At 46.2% G+C, this 22,663-nt stretch overlaps 1 protein-coding gene across 2 annotated transcripts in view; it reads left to right on the plus strand.

The window, feature by feature from the left end:
* Window positions 1-22,663, plus strand: part of LOC146210157 (uncharacterized) — a 158,078-nt gene that overhangs the window by 120,921 nt on the left and 14,494 nt on the right. For both annotated transcript variants that reach the window (XM_084608202.1, XM_084608205.1), the window contains one exon: window positions 22,031-22,216. In XM_084608202.1, the coding sequence (XP_084464328.1) occupies window positions 22,031-22,216 (186 nt within the window). The remainder of the gene's footprint in view (window positions 1-22,030; window positions 22,217-22,663) is intronic.

The following is a 22,663-nucleotide window of genomic DNA, read 5'->3' on the forward strand; positions in this document are numbered from 1 at the left end:
ACGATGACCTCAGATCCCTAACCGAAGAGGAACTTCTAGAAGGCCTCAAAGACCAAAACGTAACAGATGTTTACAGAATAAAAATGAGGCGTGATGACAAAGAGATTCCGACCAAGCACCTTGTCCTGACATTTGCACAAAGTATCCTCCCCGAATCAGTCGAAATTGGTTATGTGAAACTTCAACTCAGGAAATATATTCCAAATCCTCGCCGCTGTTTCAAGTGCCAACGCTATGGTCACGGCTCCCAGACCTGCCGCGGCCAGCCGAGATGTGCAAAATGTGCTTCCCATGAACACGATTCCCAAAAATGTGAGGTTCAGACACATTTGTGTGCCAACTGTGAGGGTAGTCATCCTGCCTATTCACGCACATGCCCAATATGGAAACAGGAAAAGGAAATCATTACTATCAAGGTCAAAGAAAACATAACTTTCCGGGAAGCACGAAATCGTGTTCTGTCCAAAAAACCGGCCTATTCTGTTGTGGCACAACAGGGCACTGAGCCACAACAGACTCTGGCACCTGCCCAGGTTTCACACAGTGAACCGGGAGCAGGGCCATCCGTGCCCTTGGTGGCTGCGGCCAGCGCTGCGCCACCACCAGAAAAACAGGCTGCACAGACCCCCAGGTCAGCCGGCCTCAAGGCCTCTCACCATGCGGTGAGGGGAAATACAAACGCACCTGTGCGGTCCGCACGGGCGTCCAGCGTGTCAGAAGACGCGATGGACACAAGCCAAGGCAGTCCTGTGCCGTCGACGTCAGACGGACGGCGCAGCTCCTTGGATCGACAAAAACGAGAAAAGCCCCGAATCAGAGGGCCTGAAAACAAAACTTAACTTGCTCTACTCATTTAATACAAAATGGCTTTTTTACAATGGAAGTGCAGAGGACTTTTAACTAATATAAATGACATAAAACACTTATTGGCCACTCACTCACCACTAGCCTTGTGTTTGCAAGAGACAAATTTAGGTCCCAAACATAAGAACATACTCAAAAACTATACAGTCTTCCGTCGCGACCGAGAGCAAGCGCTGAGGCTCTCAGGTGGCGTTGCCATCATAGTAAAAAATGGAATAGCAGTTCGAGAACACAAACTAAAAACTAAGTTTGAAGCTATAGCGGTAACCTTACAGGCTTTTAAAACTATAACTGTGTGCTGCATATACTTAGAGCCGCACCTTAAATTTAGTAGTTATGAATTAGAAGATCTTTTAAAGCAGCTTCCAGAACCATTTTTAATAGTAGGAGATTTTAATGCACATTCCATCCTTTGGGGCAGTAGAAAAACAGATACGAGAGGCGAAATCATCGAGGATTCTATACTATGTAATAATATCTGTCTTCTTAACACCGGAAAACCAACCTACTGTTCATCTAGTTCAGGCAAAATGAGCTGTATTGATTTATCCCTCAGCTCACCATCAATTTTTACAGATTTTAAATGGGACGTTTTAGATAATCCACACGGAAGTGATCACTTACCTATACTAATCAGCTTAACATCTTCACCACAAATCATCCCATCCAAGCCGCGACGCTGGAAGCTGCATTTAGCCGATTGGGCACTGTTCCGAGAGAAGGCCAGCCTAGAAAAAATTACTCTAGATAAATATAATATAGATGAACTAAACGATGCTTACACAAATTGTATCCTTACTGCAGCACATATAGCAATTCCTCAGTCCTCAGGAGTGGTGAAACAAAATCACAAAACCTGGTATTCAAAAGAATGTAAACAAGCAAAAAAAGAACAAAACAAAGCATGGGGAATTTTTCGCAGATACCCAACACAGGACAATTTTGTCAAGTTTAAAAAAGCAAGAGCAAAAGCCCGCTACATCCGCCGCCACGCCGAAAAAGCCTCCTGGCAAAACTATGTAACTTCTATAAATAGCTCAACAACAACAAAACAAATGTGGGAACAGGTTAGAAAGCTAAATGGCAGCTACTCTCCATTTACCATTCCCCTTCTAACAGCCCCCGGAGTACAGACAACTATACAAGAACAGGCCGACATTTTAGGTGAATACTTTTCTGAAGTTTCCAGTTCATCACACTACACTCAAACATTCCTAAAACACAAAAACACAGCAGAGAAACAAAAACTCCCTACAAGTAGTGGTACAAAAGAACCCTATAATAGCTTAATTACACTACAAGAAATAAAAAATGTCCTAGCTGCCGGTAAACAAACTGCACCTGGTCCTGACCAAATTCACTACAAAATGCTCGCCCACTTATCCGAACCTGCCATAGAGGCACTATTAAACTTTTTTAACAAAATATGGGTCCTAGGAAAATTGCCAGAGGCGTGGAAAAAAGCTGTTGTCATACCATTTTTAAAACCCGGAAAGGAGCCGACATCTCCTGGTAGTTATAGGCCCATTGCTCTCACCAGCTGTTTAGCAAAATCATTTGAAAGTGTTTTAAACATCAGACTAACTTTTGTTTTAGAATCTCATCAACTTTTAAACATTCATCAGTGCGGTTTTAAAAAAGGATGCTCAACAACTGACCATCTCGTGCGTCTTGAAAACACTATCAGAGAGGCTTTTATACACCGACAGCATTTCCTTGCCGTTTTCTTTGACCTTGAGAAAGCATATGATACGGCTTGGAGGTATGGGATATTGCGCGACCTAGCAGATCTAGGCATATGTGGCAGAATGCTGAAGGTTTTAAGTGACTTTTTGTCACATCGGTCGTTTCAAGTACGTCTTGGGACCACTTTATCAAGAACCTTCCTGCAGGAGAATGGTGTGCCCCAAGGGTGCATTTTAAGCACCACACTTTTCGTGGTAAAAATGAATACGATTAGTAAAGTAATACCAAATTCCTTAATGTATCCACTCTATGTGGACGACCTTCAAATAGCCTACACATCATGCAACATGTCCACATGTGAGAGACAGATCCAATTAACAATAAATAAGCTAACAAAATGGGCCAGTGAAAATGGGTTTAAATTTTCTCCGCAGAAGACAGTGGCAGTTATGTTCTCGCTCAAACGAGGCATACAGCCCAATCCTACCTTACACCTAAATGAAATCAAATTGCCCATAAACAATAACCATAAATTCTTGGGCATTACTTTTGACAAAGAACTCACTTTTCTCCCTCACATACAAGCACTAAAGAAGAAAGCCTCCAAATCCCTAAACATCCTAAAAGTCCTTTCACGCAAACATTGGGGATCTGATAGGGCATGCCTTTTGCATATATATCGCTCCGTTGTGCGCTCCTCCTTGGACTATGGAAGCATAGTTTATGGATCAGCTAGGCAATCATATTTAAAGAAATTAGACCCAGTGCATAACTTAGGCCTCCGCCTTGCTTGTGGTGCATACAGAACGTCTCCTGTGCATAGCCTCTATGTTGAAACTAACGAGCCTTCTCTGAAAGATAGACGAGCTTTACTTACATGCGCATATGTCCTCAAAATAAGGACACGGAAAAAACACATCTGTTACCCGTTTGTCACAACTTGCCCCTCCCGAACAATATTCTCAAATAAGCCTCAGACAACAAGACCATTGATAATGCGATTTGAAGACATTTGCCGTGAGCTCCATATTCTGGACACCTTGCCTGATGTCGCTCAAGAAAATAGGCCCCTGGCCCCATGGTACAACTTTCCAACAGTCTGTGACCTCACTCTTACACAGTTCAAAAAGAGCGAAACTCCTACAGAACATATATTACAAGAATATCACGCACTAAAAGAGAAATACAGCAAATGCACAGAGTTTTACACAGACGGATCAAAAACTGCCTCCTATGTGGGCTGCGCTGTAGTGGATCGGAACTCCGAAAAAATTATTCGACTTCCTCAATGTGCATCAGTATTTGCAGCCGAGTCTTATGCTGTCCTGGTAGCTGTAGCAAAAATTGTGTACGAGGGTACTGAGAACAGTGTTATCTATACAGATTCACTGAGTGTGCTCACAGCTCTAAACTCCAGAAATGCAGTCATGCCATTACTCGGTAACATAATACACGATGTAATAAAGATATCAGCCCAAGGACATAACATAATATTCTGTTGGGTTCCAAGCCACATGGGCATTGAAGGAAATGAGAGAGCGGACGTGTGTGCTGCTCAAGCAGGCAGGAAAGAAATAGAGAAAGTAAACATACCTTATAAGGATTGCATAAAGTTAATTAAACGAAAACAAAAGGATATATGGCAGTCTATATGGAATAACCAGGAAAGTAATAAATTGCACCTCGTAAAGCCTATAATAGAAGAATGGGAAACAAGCACTCATCAGGAACGATTCATGGAGGTTACAGTATGCCGTCTGCGTATCGGGCACACACATCTCACACATAATTTTTTACTAATGAAACAAGATAAGCCTACGTGTGGAGAATGCGGAGAAGTACTCACAGTCAACCACATCCTGATTGCATGCCCAAAACTAGAGACACTACGGAGAAAGCATTTCACTATTTTTTATGATCATGCCATCCCTTTCCATCCCAAATTACTTTTAGGAGAAAGAGCAATAATAAACTTAACATGTGTTCTTAGTTTTTTAAAAGAAGCAGACGTTCTGAATAAACTGTAAACTTAAACGAACTTTCTTCCCCTTTTCAAATAAGAACAGATTTTAACCTTGCTCTTGGCGCATGATAGCCTCAGTTGCTTATGCGCCATAAAACCCCAATACAATACAATACAATACCTTCTGACTGAACGATTTAGTGACAACATATATTCATAGCCAATTTGCCTACTGCTTGAATAATATAGTTGAAATGCATTCCCAGGGAATCTACGCCCCTTTCTTTCAGATTGGAAGCTTGGGCAAGTTGTTGACTGTTCACTTGCCACATAGCGCTGACACGGACACAATGGGACAAACAGGATGGGACGGAGCGCCCATCCTCTTTATCTTGCTGTGACCCTGTCAGTTTAGCGCTATGTGGCAAGCCTTTTTTCTTACTTTTGGTGCCTACCATATTGTGTTAAACCAAAGGAAATACAGCGCTAAGTTTTAGACGAACCACACAGAAAGACGGACGGGACAGGCGCTAACTCCAACTAAGTTTATTGAAAGATTCATGTGCACATATATAACCCGAAGACAGTGAACGCTCGCGCATGTCCCTAAAGTAAGAAGGAAAAAAACCATTCAGAAAAAACACCCTAAGGTAAAAACCTTCTCATAATCTCTTATTTTTTAACAATCTGTGTTCACTTTCGCGTAAAGATACAGAAGTCGTGCTGACACACTTACCCCCCCTCTCTTTGATAGAAAAGGCTTCTGCGAGCTCGCGAGCTAATCTGTCTTTACTTCTGGTGAATTTTAATCTCTCCAAATCGTGGTTCACAGATTTTTTTATTTTCATCAAGGCAAGAGCGGCAATGAGCGGGTAGGTTTTGGAACGAGTCTGATGCGTTCCCTAAAGACCTGTTATGCTCGCCGGCACGCTCATTAACGCAGCGTCCGGTCTGACCGATGTACACCTTGCCACACGTAAGGGGGATCTCGTAGACCACTCCCGTGGCACACTTTACGTAGGGCTTCGAGTGTTTCTTTCCACACCCAGATGTTGTTTGAGCCCTACTAGTAACCTTGGGGCACATCTTGGCCAATTTGCAGGGGGCGGAAAAGACCATGGCGACTCCGTACTTGTTGCCAACTCGTTTTAAATTGTGGGATACTTTGTGTATATACGGTATCACCACTGGCTTGGCTCCACGAAAGGATTGTTTTCGACGTTGCCCCTTTGGCTTGCCCTTGAGGTTTTGTAGCAATGCCTCGGTCACGCTAGCCAAAACATGGTCTGGAAACCCTGCTTTGCGCAGTCTGCTCACCTCACCCTGGAAGCTCGCTTTCATCATGTGAGAGCACGACTTGAGGAGTGCAGATTCCATAGAGAGGGCGGCAATAGCCCTCTTTACAGTTTTTGACTGGGCCGAATCGAATGGCAAGAAATCTTTCTTCGCCCTAGGAAGGTAGCGCCAGCACGCACTTCTGTCCCCCAGCTTAATGTTCAGGTCTAAAAACTGGAGGCAGTCCTGTTCGGGAAGCTCAAATGTGAATGAGAGCCCCTTTCCATGTTGCTTAAACATTTCTAATATTCTCATGGCAGTCTCCTCATAGCGGCCTGTGTCATGTCTGTTTAAAATCACTAAAAAATCATCTACATATCTAAAAATCTTTAAGACTGTTCCGTCGTCAGTTAGTGATGCCAAAATGTTGTCAATAGATGCGAGAAAGATGTTACATAAGACTGGCGCTACACATGAACCGATGCAAATGCCCTGGCGTTGTAGGAACCGCCGGTTGTCAAACTGGATGAAAGTAGACTTAATATAAAACTCTAAAAGAGACATGAAATTGTCAACCCTAACCCCTGCTTTATTTTGAAATGCAATGGTACCGCTAGCTTCAATGCATTGTCGAACAGAAGTGAACAGGTCGCTATGGGGCACCGAGTAAAAAAGGTCTACGACATCTACGGAGAAGGCGTAACCGACATGCTTTTCCCTCTCCAACACACCGACTACATCAAAAGAATTTTTTGTGGAAAAAGGGTCAGAAACATGCAAGTCCTTCAGGTTCTTAAGCAAAAAGCGGCTTATATGTTGCTGCCAAGTACCTTTCTCGCTGACTATGGCCCTAAACGGTGCATCTGGCTTATGGGTCTTCACTGAAAAGGAGATAGACAAATTATTACCAGGTGAGTTCAAAACATCTCTTGCCAGTCTCTGCAGCTGCAGGGATTTGCACAGGTCAACAGCTTTGCCTTTTATCCTGGTGGCAGACGGTTTTACTTGCATGAAGTTCTTCGAAATCGAAACGAGAAAGCTGTTCAAGCGATTTCGAAGAACTTCATGCAAGTAAAACCGTCTGCCACACCAACTAGCCCAGCAAGAGATACTGTTGACTACCATATTTATTCACATAATTAGCATGCGTCCCAAGCACTTTTGTCAACACTGAAAATTTCGCGCCATCGTCGTCACAATCCACAGTGCATTCCTCGGCCACCATGGCTTGTTTATCTTTTGACGTTTGCATGAGGATTACTTGGACTTGGCAAGAAGCTGCATGCCCTTGATCGGCAGGCCTAGTTGTACAAGCCTGGTATGTTCGCTTTATCAAAGCACTATTGGTTCTGTCCACAAAATAATTGGAATTTGCGTGATAGCAGCAAGCATCTTTTTGAGCCGAACGATACTAAAGACTACCGTATAAACCGGAATATAAGTCGAGATTTTTTCTTAAAGAAAGCAAGCTAAGGTCGCCCCTCATCTTATTTAGCGGTCTTTAGCAGAATGTGAGTCACAGTCTGGCAACGTCTAGCGTGCCTGCACGCGAACGGACAGCCAAGGCCGTATCGACATCCAAACGTGGTTGCATCAGTTGCATTTTTGTTTTCAGTCACTGGTGCGTTAGTCTTCGCGTGTGCTGTTTCGTGCATTAGCAATGAATAGCGGCACGCGGAGGCAGTTTACTGCGGCTTTCAAGAAGAAAGAGTTTGCCGAAGCGAACGGCAACATGGCCGCTCAGCGCCAGTTTGGCGTCTCAGAAACGAGCATGCGGTATTGGCGCGGACAAAAAGGTGAGCTGTTCGCGTGCAAAACGAGCAAAATGTCCTTTCGTGGACGTCGTGCAGTGCACCCACAACTTGAGGACGCACCTGCGAACTTTGTGACTGCCCGTGACTGTGGATTCAATTCGCTGCAAAGCTCTGGAGCTCGCGCGTGAAGCCGGACTGCATTGAGAAGAGTTCAGTGCACCGAAGTCATGGGTGCACCGTTTCATGAGGCGCAAAGGATTTTCCCTCCGCCGGCGCACATCAATATGCCAGAAGCTGCCGGAGGAGTTCGCTGATAAGCTCGTCAGCTTCCAGCGGTTTGTAATTCGGCTTCGAGAAGAGCACGGCTACATGCTGGGACAAATTGCAAATGCCGACGAGACCCCAGTGTGGTTCGACATGTCTTCGTCTACAACGGTCAACGAACGCAGCGCCAAAGAGGTGAAACTTCTGTCGACAGGAAGTGAGCACTCGCGCTTCACTGTCATGCTTGCATGCACAGCTGATGCCAGAAAGCTGCCGCCTTTTGTGATTTTCAAAAGACCATGCCAAAGGAATCTTTCCCGTCAGGTGTTGTGGTGCGCGTTAATGAAAAAGGCTACATGGACAAGGCCATGATGGTCGATTGGATCCTTGTGGTGTGGAATCGCCGGCCCGGTGCACTGCTGAGTCATCGGAGCATGCTGGTTCTGGACGCATTTCGCGGTCACCTGACCGAATCAGTAAAGCGTGCACTCAGCGAAGCTAGGACGGACCTCGTTGTCATTCCTGGTGGAATGACGGCCACCCTTCAGCCACTCGACGTCGTACTCAACAAGCCATTTAAGGGCAGAGTGCGGCAGGAATACAATGGGTGGATGTCCGGTGTCAATCCGAAAACGCCGACAGGCTGCCTGCGAAGGCCTCCGCTTGCGACCGTCTGCAGCTGGGTGTTGTCGGCCTGGTCTTCTTTGCCAGATGCTATGGTCCAGAAAGCATTTAAGAAGTGCTGCTTAAGCAACAAGCTTGACGGAACTGAGGACGACGCACTGTGGGAGACGGCGAGCGACAAAGAGTCAACTTCCGACGACGCTGCAGAAACTTCGGAGTGAGACTGTAGCTCCGCTAATGCAGGGATGCAGCCGATGTTTTAAATAAATGCGTTTCGGCAATTTTTGGTTGTTTTCTTTTTATTTCTTTTTTTCACTTCAAGGTAAGGGGGTCGACCTATATTCCCACTCGACCTATACACGTTTATACAGTAACGTCATGATCATAGCTGACTGCATGCTTTCGTTGATAATCAGTGGATGGAAGGTTAAAGCTCGTTAATTTGACCCCCATTAATTCGGGAAATCGAATATTTCGACGTGCACGCGAGGTCCCTACAATTATACACAGAAGTCTATGGGGCAAAACTCTCGTTAATTTGAACAAAATTTGCCGTGCGTCGGTTAATTCGACCTCACTCTGCATAGCGATATTGTAGCGCAAAACGGAAGACACACGGAAAGACCGAACAACACGAGCGCTATGCTCTGCAGCCCGCCAAGTCGGTGCGCCGAGAGCAAAAAGAAAAAAAGAAAAGCAATGACGCTACTGTATGATTGGTAGGCCATCGTATGGTCATCGCCATCAGAGAGAGGGCGAGAGAAATGAGGTTAGCAGCTGCCGTATTTTTTTTTGTCTTGTGTTGCAGCAGTTGTGTTGGTGACATCCGCTTAACCCTATCGACAGCAAGTCTCGTTTTGGTGTGTGTCGTCGTTTCTGCGTGTTGCTGCTACGATCGCGGTTATTTAACCATAAAGCAACGCCTTTTTTGGTAATTGTGCGCTTTGCCAGCGTGTATACTGCACTGCTTTCGAGTGTCCTGTTGCAATGGCGACACCAGGAAAGCGGCCAAAGTACCAGGCAAAGGACTTAGCGACGAAAGTAGAAATACTGAAGGCTCTCAAGGACGGTGTTTCACGCCGCGATGTGACGGACAAGTATAATGTTAAAAGGGTCACCTATGTAAAGAATGAAAGCACCACTATAGAGGCATTTGTCAATGAAGCCTACAGTGCCAAAAGAAAATGACTGCGGACGGCGGCCCACCCGGAACTAGAAGCAGCCGTACTGCGATGGATCAGAAACACACGTGAGACCTACTTCCCTGTGAGTGGGCCACTCATTTGCGCCCAGGTCAAAAGGTTCACTGCGAAAATGAATGTTGAAGAGTTGAAAGTTTCTGAAGGTTGGCTTTCTCATTTCAGAAGCCATCACAATCTGACTTTACTCTACCAAATTTACTCCACCTTGGGGGATTCCTTTAAATATTCGATCAACACCACTTGGAGTTATAGATCAATTCGATCTCGCCCTACCGTCTGATCTGCTGACCGTCCTGGTTAGCTCAGTCGGTAGAGCGACTGCCCCGGAAAGGCGGTGGTCCCGGGTTCGATTCCCTGATCGGGACGAATTTTTCTTTAACTACGAAGTTTCTGAGGAAGCTGTATAGGTTTCCTTTGTAGCCGTATGGCTGCGCTTGGGTGGATGCAATGAGTAATTACTCCCTTATTGCAATCTGACTTTAAGAGTGTGTGTGGCGATAGAGCTTCCGTGGATGCAGACGGGATTGAGGCTTCATGAACACCTGGCTGCATTCGACGCTCGGAATGTATTCAACGCTGACGAGACAACATTGTTTTTTAAGGCACTCCCGGAAAAAACTATCACCTTGAAAGGGGACCTCTCTGCTTATTGCCACCAATATGAGGGGAACATAGCATCTGTCGTCAGAAAGGCACAGAAGCCAAGATGCTTCCATTTGAATATCAAGCCAATGGATAAAGCTTGCCTTCCTCCCGCCGAATGCCCCATGGACGTAATTCAACATTTAAAATGCTTCTTTGAACATGCTCATAAATGGGCCCGCATGCTAACTGCCTCCGGCATAGTGGTTTTGTGCAACCGTGCAGAAAAACTGCCAACCGAAGCAGCCGCAACCACAGAAGGCGACAGCTGTTTCAAGAGTGTTTTGCCCTCTGCAGTGCAGCTTGCTGGTGATGGGTCGATCGATGATGGTGTCAGCATTGCCGGTCAGCTGACTGAGGATGAAATTATTGAACAAGTGGCAGGCGCTGATGACGACGATTCGTCGGAAAATGACGATTGTGAGCAGTTGCCCCAAATGGCGAAGCGCACGGTGAAAGAAGCCGCAGAAGCCTTGTCCGTGCTGGGGGCTTCAATGAATGAATTCCTGACGGTGCTTGTGCCGCAGAGCACCGGGCAGCTGTTAGAGCTATCGTAGTCGCTCAAATTCGCCTGAAAAGGCAGACGACGACAGCAATTTTCTTTGCCAAATAAAGCTACATTTTGTTGTGGCAAACATTGTTTTTTGTTGTTAATTCGATATTTCGACATTCGAATAATTCAACAATTTTTTTCCGGTCCCGTCAGTGTCAAATTAATGAGCTTTTCCTGTACAGTCGACCGATTTTTTGGACTCTCAACGGACCGCGAAAATTTCAGAAAAATCGGGCAGTCGGAAAAAACAAATGTTCGCCAAAAAAGCTCAAATTATTGCCTATTATTGACTCTGAGGGCAGAAAAAGTCATGAATGCTTTTCTGCACCACGCTCTGCTTCTGTGCTAACAGGTCCACCTGAATTTCGGCGAGAGTCGTAGTGTCACCTTAAGCCGACGAAAGGGTTGCGACCGCTCGCATCAGCTCAGCTTGCGACGGCTGCGCTGTTGCAGGTGAGTCATCGTCGTCGTTGCTCTCAGACTCCGCAAGCACTCGGCAAATAATTTCTGCATCTGTGAACCCAGTGCATAGTTCCAACTCGTGGTTCATGTCTGTGAACTCTGAAAACGAGACTGTCAATGGAATTTCGACACCTGCAGTGCGAAGGTCATCAATGAGCTGCTTACTGCCCGACAGCTGCTCGACGACGCTCTCCTCGTCCAAGGCAGCCGACTCTTCATTCAGCACAAATCCCGCATGGCAGAAGCAGTTGCGCAGCATTGTAGGTGCCACTGACTTCCACGCATCGCCGAGCATACCAAGTGCTCCAAGCAAATCAACAGAGTATGTTTTCCAACTGTCGAGGCACACCACCACATGCGAAAGCAAGCGTAACCGATAGTTGACCTTGAGGTTTCGGATCACACCTTGGTCCATCGGTGTTCGGTGGCAAAAACGACGCGCACAGCCTTCAAGTTGTGAATGTGCCCGCGTGCACATTCACAACTGAGTTGTCAACAAGCAACAAAACTCGGTAGCCTTCTTGGTCAAACTTATGATCCAGTTTTCTCACATTGCTTTCAGAAAGCTGCTGCGTTATCCATGCCTTCTTGTTAACCTCATACAAGACAGGCTGGGTTTCTACGCCTTTGAAGCACTTTGGGGCTTTCGACTTTCCGATGACGAGCATCGGCAGTTTTTCTGTCCCCGATATGTTGCTGCCGACCAAAACTGTAATCCATTCCTTACTGTGTTTCGCACCATAGCAGGGGTCACCAGCAAAGGCAAGTCTTCTCCGGCATAAGCTGAAAAAAAAGTCCAGTCTCGTTGCAGTTGAACGTGTCGTTCGGCGAGTACTCTTGTAAAAGCTACTGCAGCTGCTCAGAGCAGTAGTTCACAACAACACTCAGATCAACAGCTGCACTTTCGTCTTGCAGTTTTTTAAATGAGGTCGAAACGTTTCTTGAAATTTCGTAGCCAGCCATCGCTGACCTTAACACCTTCAATGTTCATTTGAAGCGCCATCATCTCGGCTTTTTGTTTGTGGAGGCCACTGGAGACAGGAACCTTGCTGGCCACTGTTGACTTGAGCCATATGAGGAGGGCCTCCCTGAGCTTCGGGTAGGTGCCTTTGCTCACATTCTTCTCATGACACCCAGTTGACTTCTCTGCCGCCTCCAAAATCATCTGCTTGTTTTTTTATGCAGTCCAAAATGCAGTGAAACCTCATTATAACGAACAAGTAAAAATCGGAAAATAGTTCGTTCTATTCATAATTTGTAATATAAAATTTCGTAGAAAATACATGCAAGAGCAGCAAAATTCAGAGAAGGCACAGCAACTCTGAGGGTGCCTACTTGAGTCACATTCATTTATTTATGCGCAAAGAACTGCGTTATTGCGGCCTGCTTTTTTGTGTTGATCGCATTCCGTATCGCGTCCTGTTCCACAGTTAGCAAACACTAAACAAGGGCAAATCCACTGCTCTCAATAGCACTGCAGTGGCGGCGCAGTAACAAACACTCAACAAGGACAAATCCACTGCTCTCAATAGCACTGCAGTGGCGGCGCAGTAAATCCAATGCAGCAAGCGCTTCTTGTGAAGTCAGAGTGTTCTCATCGTCTGCGGGGTCAGCCTGAGCTTCGTCTGCGGGATGTTCAGGAACTTCCACAGCGATTTCGGCGTCCGTCAGTACAGCCGGGGTCGCCACGATGTCGCCTTCGCCTGCAAAGTCGCTACAGTCATTGTTGCGGGCATGTCACCAACAAAACGTGAAAAATCGTTCCAGGCTCATCGAGCTCGGGGAGCTCTACTTCTGATTCGTCGGGATCGTCCCCATCGTCACTTGATGCACGGGCCTCTGCTGGAACAAAACCTGTGTGCCGAAAGCAGTTGGCAATCGTTTCGCCCTTCACGCTGTCCCATGCCGCTTAATTCTCCCAGCAAGTCAATCTTCAAGTTCTGCTTCATATGAAGCTTCACTAGAAGAATGTCAGTCTCCTCTTGTAAACTGCCTTTATCTTGAGCTTGGTCTTTAAGGTCAGTGCTGCTCTTTTTTTCAAATTCACCGCCATCACAGCACTACGCACACCTGCGCACCACACTCAACACGACGACCGACGCAGCCTCCACCGAACACTACGCGCCCGACGGCCACGCTGCGACGCCGCTGCTAACACTAAAACCAAAAAACGCGAAAGACGCGAAAACCAAAAAGGCAAAAGCAATATTCGATCGCGGCGCTGTCAGCGATTGTGAGATGCGAACAATTTCTTATGGCCTCAGAGATTTTCTTGGCTGTCAACTCCCAATGCTGTCGTGGCATCTGTGGCGCTGTCGTCGCTGCGAGGTAGTCCTGAACGTTTGCTGCGCCGCACAACACACATGTAGTGCAGCAAAGCCTGCCTCCTGCTATTAAGGTGAGGTAGTGCTTGGCGTCGCGAAGTTCATAATATCCATTTTATGCCGCTTTCGCTATGGGTAGGTAAAAATACGTGTCTGACAAAAATATTTCGGAAGAGTTGGATATATTCAATAATTCTTTATATTCATTATGTCGAGGTTTCACTGTAGTTTGTCTCGAAATGTGGAAGTCTGCCTGTGATCAGCCAGCTTCACAATAGCTGCTTTCGCTGCCTTTGAGGCCGGCTTCTCCATTATGAACCACACAACGACGACTCCGTTGAGTGCCTTCTCGCTGCCCCGTTGCACACACACAAAAAAAGCTCCTTATAAAATCCGTAAACAGCTTTTTCAAGAACCAATTCAATTAAATGTGAGCCACAGTAGCGCCAGAACGTAGTTCTCGCATTGACCACGGCTAGGCCTACCCGCTATGCTCGGCAACGCACGTGAAACGCATGGGAAAACAGGAACAGGCAGTCGAAGCAATCAAGCTAAAAGAAAAAAAAAAAAAAAAGAGCGCTCCTGCAGCGAGCAGTGACATTCCGGAAGCAGAAGCTGCTAGGCAAATAATGTATCCTAGATCCAGCATAGATTGTAGGATGGATAGTTGATTCGCGACAAGAGCAAAACTGCGCCACCCGCCGGGGTGGCGCAGTGGTTACGGCGCTCGACTACTGTTCCCAAAGTTGCGGGATCGAATCCCGGCCTCGGCGGCAACTTTTCAATGGAGGTGAAAAGCAAGGCGCCCGTGTGCTGTGCGATGTCAGTGCACGTTAAAGAACCCCAGGTGATCGAAATTTCCAGAGTCCTCCACTACGGCGTCTCTCATAGCCTTAGTTGCTTTGGGACGTTAAACCCCTCAAACCCAACCAAACCAATCAATAAATAAAAAAAAAAAAAAAGAAAAAAAAAACGCGAAGATGATGAAGACGACAAAGTGGTGAAGACGAAGAAGCTCGTGCCCGCTCTGAGAACCGCCAGCTTTGGCAGCAGCGACGCATCAGTAAAGCTATTGCAGTGCGAATTGCTTAATCTGCCTCCACCACGACTGAACCTGGCCCGCTTGTCCCCAACACCACCATCTGTTAAGGGCCAGCGTGGCAGCGCGATCCACCCATCTTCAGTGGTACAGATGACACAGACGTGGAGGACTGGCTGACCTACGAATGAGTGCTTACAATAAGTGGGATGACAACGTTAAACTCACCAACGTCATCTTGTGTTTGACGTCGCCAACTTGTGGTTTTGAAACCACAAAGCTGATATCATTACCTGGACGGTCTTCAAAAATAGCCTCACCGAGGTTTTTGGCCGTCCCACTGTTCGAAAACTTCGCGCCAAACAACGGTTCGGTTCCCGGGCTCAGTAAAAAGGTGAAAACTTTACCAGCTACATTGAGGATGTTCAACTATGTAAACGCCTTAATCCATCAATGACTGAGGAAGACAAGATCAAGCATGTCCTCAAGGGAATTGACGACGATGCATATCTGATGTTGATTGCCAAGAATCCCCAAACCATTTCTGACGTCATCTCTTTGTCAAAGTTATGACGAGCTCCGAAAACAGCGTCTCATAATGCGCCGTAGCATTTGCTCAGAAGACGTCGTTTTGCCTCTGGATCTTCCCGCCTCGCCTCAAGATCGCGCAACGCTTCTCCAGCAAATTCAGCAGAGCTTGCTCGACAGTTGTCGTTGGTTACCTGCCGCCCCGCCACACCATCTCTGTTGCCCCCATTGCAAAGCATCATCCAGGAGCAGGTTGCAGAGATCCTGCCACCCAGCAACCCACCGCCTATGGTTGCCGCTCCACTGACTTATGCCGAAATTGCGAGCAGGCCACCGCTTCCACCTGCTATGTCTATGTATGCGACACCGGGCCCCAACTTTCCTAGGCGGCCGCCCGTGCCTCAGAGTCCACCTGCTCAGCCTGCTCGTCCTCGCACCAGTCCGCGCACTATGAATCCGTGGCGCACACAAGATAACTGCCCCATTTGCTATGTTTGGCCATGTGGCCCAGTGGGGCCGTGTAAGGCTATCCCGTTCTTAGGCCTGCGGGCCCGCAACAACATACGATGAACCTGTCTCCGACCCAGTCTTGTGTCGTCAGTCATCACCTCACTCTATGACTCATACGCACACCGGTCGCCATCTCCTCGACACTGGTCCTGCTCTCCTGTGACCCGACGTTCATCATCTCTTATGACGGAAAACTAGGCATCGCAGTTCCAGAGGCAAGAACTCCGCCCTGAGCAACCATGTCAATATTATTGAAGTTATCGTCGGAGGTGTTCCTTTTGATGCCCTTGTTGACACTGGTGCTACGGTGTCCGTGATTAGTCGCAATCTATGCCGAAAACATAAGATGACAGAAAAAAAGTGAAAGTCAAAATGTAAACAATCAAGATGGCGGTGACACCGCTCAAAATGTATGGCAGTTTGCCCGGCTAACATTTGGAATGACCGAAAAATCAAATAGCCCTCCCTAGAGAGTTCGAAATTTTGAGCCGCTTAATGCATGGACTTTACAAAGTATGCCCTCGTGCCAGGAAAAAGTCCGAATAATCACACATGTTCGAAAAATTGGGTGTCTGAAAAATCAGTCGTCGACTGTATACAAAAGTTTAACTTTTGCTTCTCACCCCTCCAGTTTAATAATCTTGTTCCTCAAACTGTTGTCAGTTTTCTTACAGTAAAAGTGCGTTTACTACCATTACCCGAGTACAGTGAAAGCTTGTTAATTCGAACCTTGATAATTTGAATTATTTGGTCTGGCCAAGTCTGTATACAAAATAGCCCATTAATTCGAACACAAGTTAGTTAGGCAACCGGGAGTGCTTCTCCGTCGCTCCTTGTTGTGGATAGTTTTCGTGGTCACCTTGCATCCAAGTGCATGCTTTTGTTGATGGGATGCACACACTGACATGGGGCTTCGTCCCTTGCAGAAAAGCCCTTCGAAAATGTTTCATTAATAAGTCTACCTTCAAAATGATTTCATCTTTCCGTGAACGAAAAAATGGCCTTTTATGTTAGTAAATATGGTATTCCTTTTAAGTGACATGTTCAGTGTTGTTGTCATCAGAAATTTGTAAATAGTGATGGCTATGTAAATGATAGCAGCATGCTTCTGAAATGTTGAAGGTGTGAAATGCAGGCTTCTTCATTTTACTGTTACGCACAGATAATCTAATACCTCTACAATCCCCCACATTACTAATTATGAAGTCGATTTCATTTTTAGTCTCTCCGTTAGGACTTTTCCACGTCCATTTGCGGTTCTTCCGTTTGCTGAAGAAGGTATTCATGATTCGTAAGTTATTGCGCTCTGCAAACTTAACTTAGAACCAATGCCATAGTCACCTACTGCCTTGTCTGCTGCCTGCTTTTTCCCTACCTTGGCGTTGAAGTCACCCATTAGTACAGTATACTGCGTTTTTACTTTTTGCATTGCCGATTCTACATCTTCATAGAAGCTTTCAACTGCCTGGTCATCATAACTACATGTAGGTGCATAGGCTTGTACAACCTTCAGTTTATACCGCTTATTAAGCCTAATTATGATGCCTGCAACCCTCTCATTAATATTATAGAATTCATCTATATTACCCGCTATATACTTATTGACAAGGAAACCTACTCCTAGTTGCCGCCTCTCTGGTAAACCTCGATAACACAGTACATGCCCATCCTTCAGTACAGTATATGCCTCATTCGGCCTCCTAACCTCACTAAGCCCTATAACATCCCATTGCATGCCCTCTAGTTCCTCTAACAGCACTGCTAAACTAGCTTCACTAGCTAGGGTTCTAGAATTAAACGTTGCAAGGGTCAGTTTCCAATGGCGGCCTGTCCAGCGGAGCCAGGCATTTTTAGCACACCCTGCTGCGTCACAGGTCTGACCGCCGCCGTGGTCAGTTGTTCCGCAGCCGCTGGTGACTGAGGGCCGGGGTTTTATGGAGCTTATCATAGGAGGACCGTGTTAAGTGGAGAAATATGGGAGAGGCCTTCGCCCTGCAGTGGGTATAATCAGGCTGATGATGATGATGATGACCATAGGAGGTTGCGGCCAATTACTGCAACAGGGTGGCCAACTCCTGTTCTGGTGAGGGAGTGTGTTGCCGGAGGTGTTCACCGGCATCAGGTCGCACCCCAAACCTGTTTATGCAATTCCATCGACACGCGGACTTTTTTTTTTTTTTTTTTCATCCGGTGGAGAATTGCGCGGCACCGGGATTTGAACCCCGGTCTTCTTGCAAAATGTAGAGGTAATCGGGAAAGTGCGATGCAGTGACCATAGGATGGTGAGGTCCCAAATTAGCTTAAATCTGAAGAAGGAACGCAACAGATTAGTAAGAAAGAAACCCATCAACGAATTAGCGGTGAGGGGGAGGGCAGAAGAGTTCAGGATCTCGCTACAGAATAGGTATTCAGCTCTAACCGAGGATGGCGACATTACCCTAGAGGCAAGGAACAATAATTTCAGAGATATCATTACTGAGTGCGCAGTAGAAGTAGGCGGTAGGATAGTTAGGATACCGGTAAGCTGTCTAAGGAGACGAAAGATTTGATTAAGAAACGCCAGAGTATGAAAGCTTCCAATCCAACAGACCAGATCGAATTGGCCGAGATATCAAAGCTAATCAATAAGCGTAAGGTGGCCGATATAAGAAAGTATAACATGGAGAAAATTGAGTAAGCTGTAAAGAACGGGGGAAGCCTTAAAGCGGTAAAGAAGAAATTGGGCATAGGCAAAAACCAGATGTACGCGATAAGGGACAAGGCGGGCAACGTCATCACTAATATGGACAAGATCGTCAAAATAGCCGAGGAGTTTTATACAGATCTCTACAGTAGCCAAAGTAGTCAGGACCGTAATGAGATTGGCGGTAGGGAAAAACAGTCAGACGTTCCACCAGTGACGAAGGAAGAGGTCAAGAAAGCACTAGAAACTATGAAAAGGGGGAAATCAGCTGGAGAGGATCAGATAACTACAGATTTGCTGAAGGACGGGGGGGTGGGGGGGGATATCGTGCTAAAAAAACTGGCCACCCTGTATACGCAGTGCCTGGTGTCATCGACGGTACCGGAACCATGGAAGAATGCAAACATCATCCTCATTCACAAGAAAGGGGACTCTAAGGACCTTAAAAATTACAGACCAATCAGCTTACTGTCTGTTTCGTATAAGGTATTTACTAAGGTAATCGCTAATAGAATCAGGACAACCTTAGACTGCAATCAAGCAAAGGATCAAGCAGGGTTTCAGAAACGATACTCTACTATCGATCATATCCATACCATCATTCAGGTGATAGAAAAATGCTCGGAATATAAGTAATCGCTAATAGAATCAGGACAACCTTAGACTGCAATCAAGCAAAGGAGCAAGCAGGGTTTCAGAAACGATACTCTACTATCGATCATATCCATACCATCATTCAGGTGATAGAAAAATGCTCGGAATATAATCAGCCCTTATACATAGCATTCATTGATTACGAAAAAGCATTTGACTCAGTTGAAACCTCGGCGGTGATGCAGGCATTGCGAAATCAGGGGGTAGACGAGCCGTATGTGAAAGTGCTGGAATATATATATAGTGGCTGCACAGCAACCATAGTTCTGCATAAAGAAAGTAACAAAATTCCCGTAAAGAAAGGTGTTAGGCAAGGAGACACAATCTCCCCAGTACTATTCACAGCTTGCTTAGAGGAAGTATTCAGAGACTTGGAATGGGAGCAGTTAGGCATAAGGGAAGATGGAGAATACCTCAGTAATCTGCGATTTGCTGATGACATTGCCTTGCTAAGCAACTCGGGGGATGAACTGCAAATAATGATTGATGACCTAGACATGAAAAGTAGAAAAGTAGGCTTGAAAATCAATATGCAGAAGACTAAGGTAATGTTCAACAGCCTCGGAAAGGAACAGCAGTTTACATTAGGTAGCGAAGTACTGGAAGTAGTAGGCGAATATATATACTTAGGACAGGTAGTAACTGCAGATCCGGACCATGAAAAAGAAATAACAAGAATAAGATTGGGATGGAGCGCATTTGGCAAGCACTCGCAGATTATGACTAGCAGCTTACAGGTATCGCTAAAGAGGAAAGTATATAACAGTTGCATCTTACCTGTACTCACCTATAGGGCTGAAACGTGGAAGCTAACCAATAGAGTTCTACTTAAACTGAGGGCTATGGAACAAAAAATGGTAGGGGTAACATTAAGAGATAGGAAGCGTGCAGAGTGGGTCAGAGAAATCACTCAGGTTACCGACATACTAGTGGAAATTAAGAAGAAGAAATGGGCATGGGCAGGACATGTAGTGCGGAGAGACGATAACCGATGGTCGCTGAGGGTAACAAACTGGATTCCAAGGGAAGGAAAGCGTAGCAGGGGGAGGCAGAAAGTTAGGTGGGCGGATGAGATTAAGAAGTTCGCAGGGGTCAAGTGGATGCAGCTAGCACAGAACCGGGTTAAGTGGAGAAATATGGGAGAGGCCTTCGTCCGTATAACCAGGCTGATGATGATGATGAATCTTATACACTGCAGCTTGAGAAGCCTGCATTGTTACTGGATTGAGTGTGAAAGCATATTGCTGTTCGGAGAAATCGGATGCTTTGAACTTGTGAATGTTGGCCAGTATGTCTATACTACTGCATTGACTCGAATGTGTCGTTGTGCATGTTTTCCAGTGGGAAAAAAATCAATCCAAGAATGTAATGTGAGATCAGCGCTTGAAAAAGTACTTTAAATAGACATCGCGGCTCTTGCAGTCCTGTCAGAAATGCTCATTTGCCATCGTCGTCAGGAGGTCGAGTTCTCTGAAACCAAGTCTTCCTTTTCACTCTCATCCTCCCCGACAGTGTCGTCCTCTGTACTATCAAGGATGTTTAATACCGAGCACTTCTAAAGCGAGCCAGCTACCGTGTCGCGCGGCAGGCTTTTACCAGCGGCAGAAACCCACTCTGTGATCTAGCACGGGCACATTCATCCCAATGTCGTCAGGGCACAATCCTCCCAGATACGATCGGTGTGGAGCCTCCGCACCCTGTCCTTGAATGGTTTATTGAGACAGATGTCATTCCTGCAGGGACTAAGTGTCTTCTGCTTCACCTCGTGAGTCAGGTGTCCGTGAAAGGAGTCCGACAGGTGGAAGAAATGCACCTAATCGACAGCATCACATGGTTTTTATCGACTACCAGCGATGTCTCCATCCACCTCTTTTGTGAATGATCACATTCTTTGGAAATGTCTCCTTTGGCAGTGCCTTGTATCAAAAAATGATGTATGGTGGAAGTTTGTGATCCTCTGCCAGGCATCATCATCACTCTGGTTTTTTCATTGCCAGTGGTTCTAATGCATCTTCTCTGTGTACGGTCGTGGCAGTCTGGTCGGCCTTCCCAATATGCCCCAATGGCATATTTGACGATCACGTAGCACTGAAATCCCAAGCATGCCGATAACTCCTTTCTTATCGAAGTCGCAGAGAGAAGCCGCCTCGAGAATGTTTGGACCAGAAGATGCTTTCAAGCTCGGGTATTCCCACCTGCTGAGCAATGTCTCTGACATTAGGCGGTTGCAATTATGAAGTCCTCTTTCTTGAGTTGACTGCCTTTGTGGTCAGGCTTCACCTCCCGATTCGTCTAGCTGTCACAGGGTTTCCAATATCTTCTGCTATCAGAATAGCTGTTCTTATCATAGTATTGTGCGTGGCATGTTACTATCGAGAAGTAAGGGCACTAATCCACTGCGAAAGATGCGATACGCACGGGATAAAGATGATGTGATACCGAGCCTATTTTGACTTTGGATGGATTGGGATTTGGCTTTCCTGGTACCCATGTTGCCAACATAACATCGCAAAACCGTGGAACCCGAAACAAAGTGGTGACGGATTCAGTATGGCTGCATTGTGGATGCTGCTTTTGGCTAACTGAATCACAGTATTCGATTATAACGCGAGGCTAGACATTAAGAGCCAAAAATCTTGAAAAAAAAAAAAAGTTAGAGGGTCTCTTGGATGTCTCTTAAGAGGAGAAAGAAGAAAGCCTACCCTTCCTCTTCTATTGTTTGCCTTTTATCGGCGTTCTGCGACAAGTGTGCGTTTAGACGGTACACCTGTCGTGTGGCGTTCCTTAGGCGCGTGGGATGGCAGGAAGGCCACTTGGAATTTGGAGGCTGGTCTCTGTCGACAATAAAGTTCACAGCTTTTGTGGACGACTGTATGAGCCACTAAAGGCTTTTGCCTTAAAAGTTATTTCAGTAAATAGTTTACGACAGGTAGTGGTTGAAGTCAGTTGCGTGCAATTGAGTTTGATTATGCAGAAAATGTGTACTGTTTGCTTCCCGAACAGGTGGGTGCCACGATGCCCTACACAGGTGGCTCGGCTAGCCAGCCAGCGCAGCAGGCACACCAGGTGACTCCTTATGCTGCTGGTGCTGCACCAGCTCTGCATGATGCCGGTGCCAGCTACCAGAGCAGCACCATGGACGCATACTCCGGCAAGAAGGGGGCCCCATACGCCAGTGGAGGAGGACCAGTGAGTTGGGGCATCATACTTCGAAATCGTTTTGGAGTTTGTGATGGTGGTGCTTCTAAGTTGTGACATTAAGGGAAGAGGCCACATCTGACTGTTGAAGAAGTAATTATAAGTAGGGGCATAGAAAGGATAACAAATGTTGAGAAAAATGCATTACCTTCGATCACCTGTCCTAAACCATATCCTCCTAGGTATTCCATGCCTGGTCATTCGCTTCGACACGGCTGTTCATGTCGGTGATCTAAATGTTCTGTTTGTAAGCGCCACTTCGCAAGCCATGCCAAAACCTAGGTGTTCACTGCAATGAAGCTGTTTTTCAGGCACTCGCGTCAAAAGGCTACGGCTTCATTGCGCTGCGCTTGTATGTGCGTGGTGATGTCTCTCTGCTATTTTTGTCAATCAGTGCGCACTTCTCATAGTAAACAAGTGCCATTTCATTCTTGCATC

This window comes from Amblyomma maculatum, chromosome 1, assembly GCF_055883805.1.
Source record: "Amblyomma maculatum isolate TAMU_Amacu chromosome 1, ASM5588380v1, whole genome shotgun sequence".
NCBI classification, from domain to species: domain Eukaryota; kingdom Metazoa; phylum Arthropoda; class Arachnida; order Ixodida; family Ixodidae; genus Amblyomma; species Amblyomma maculatum.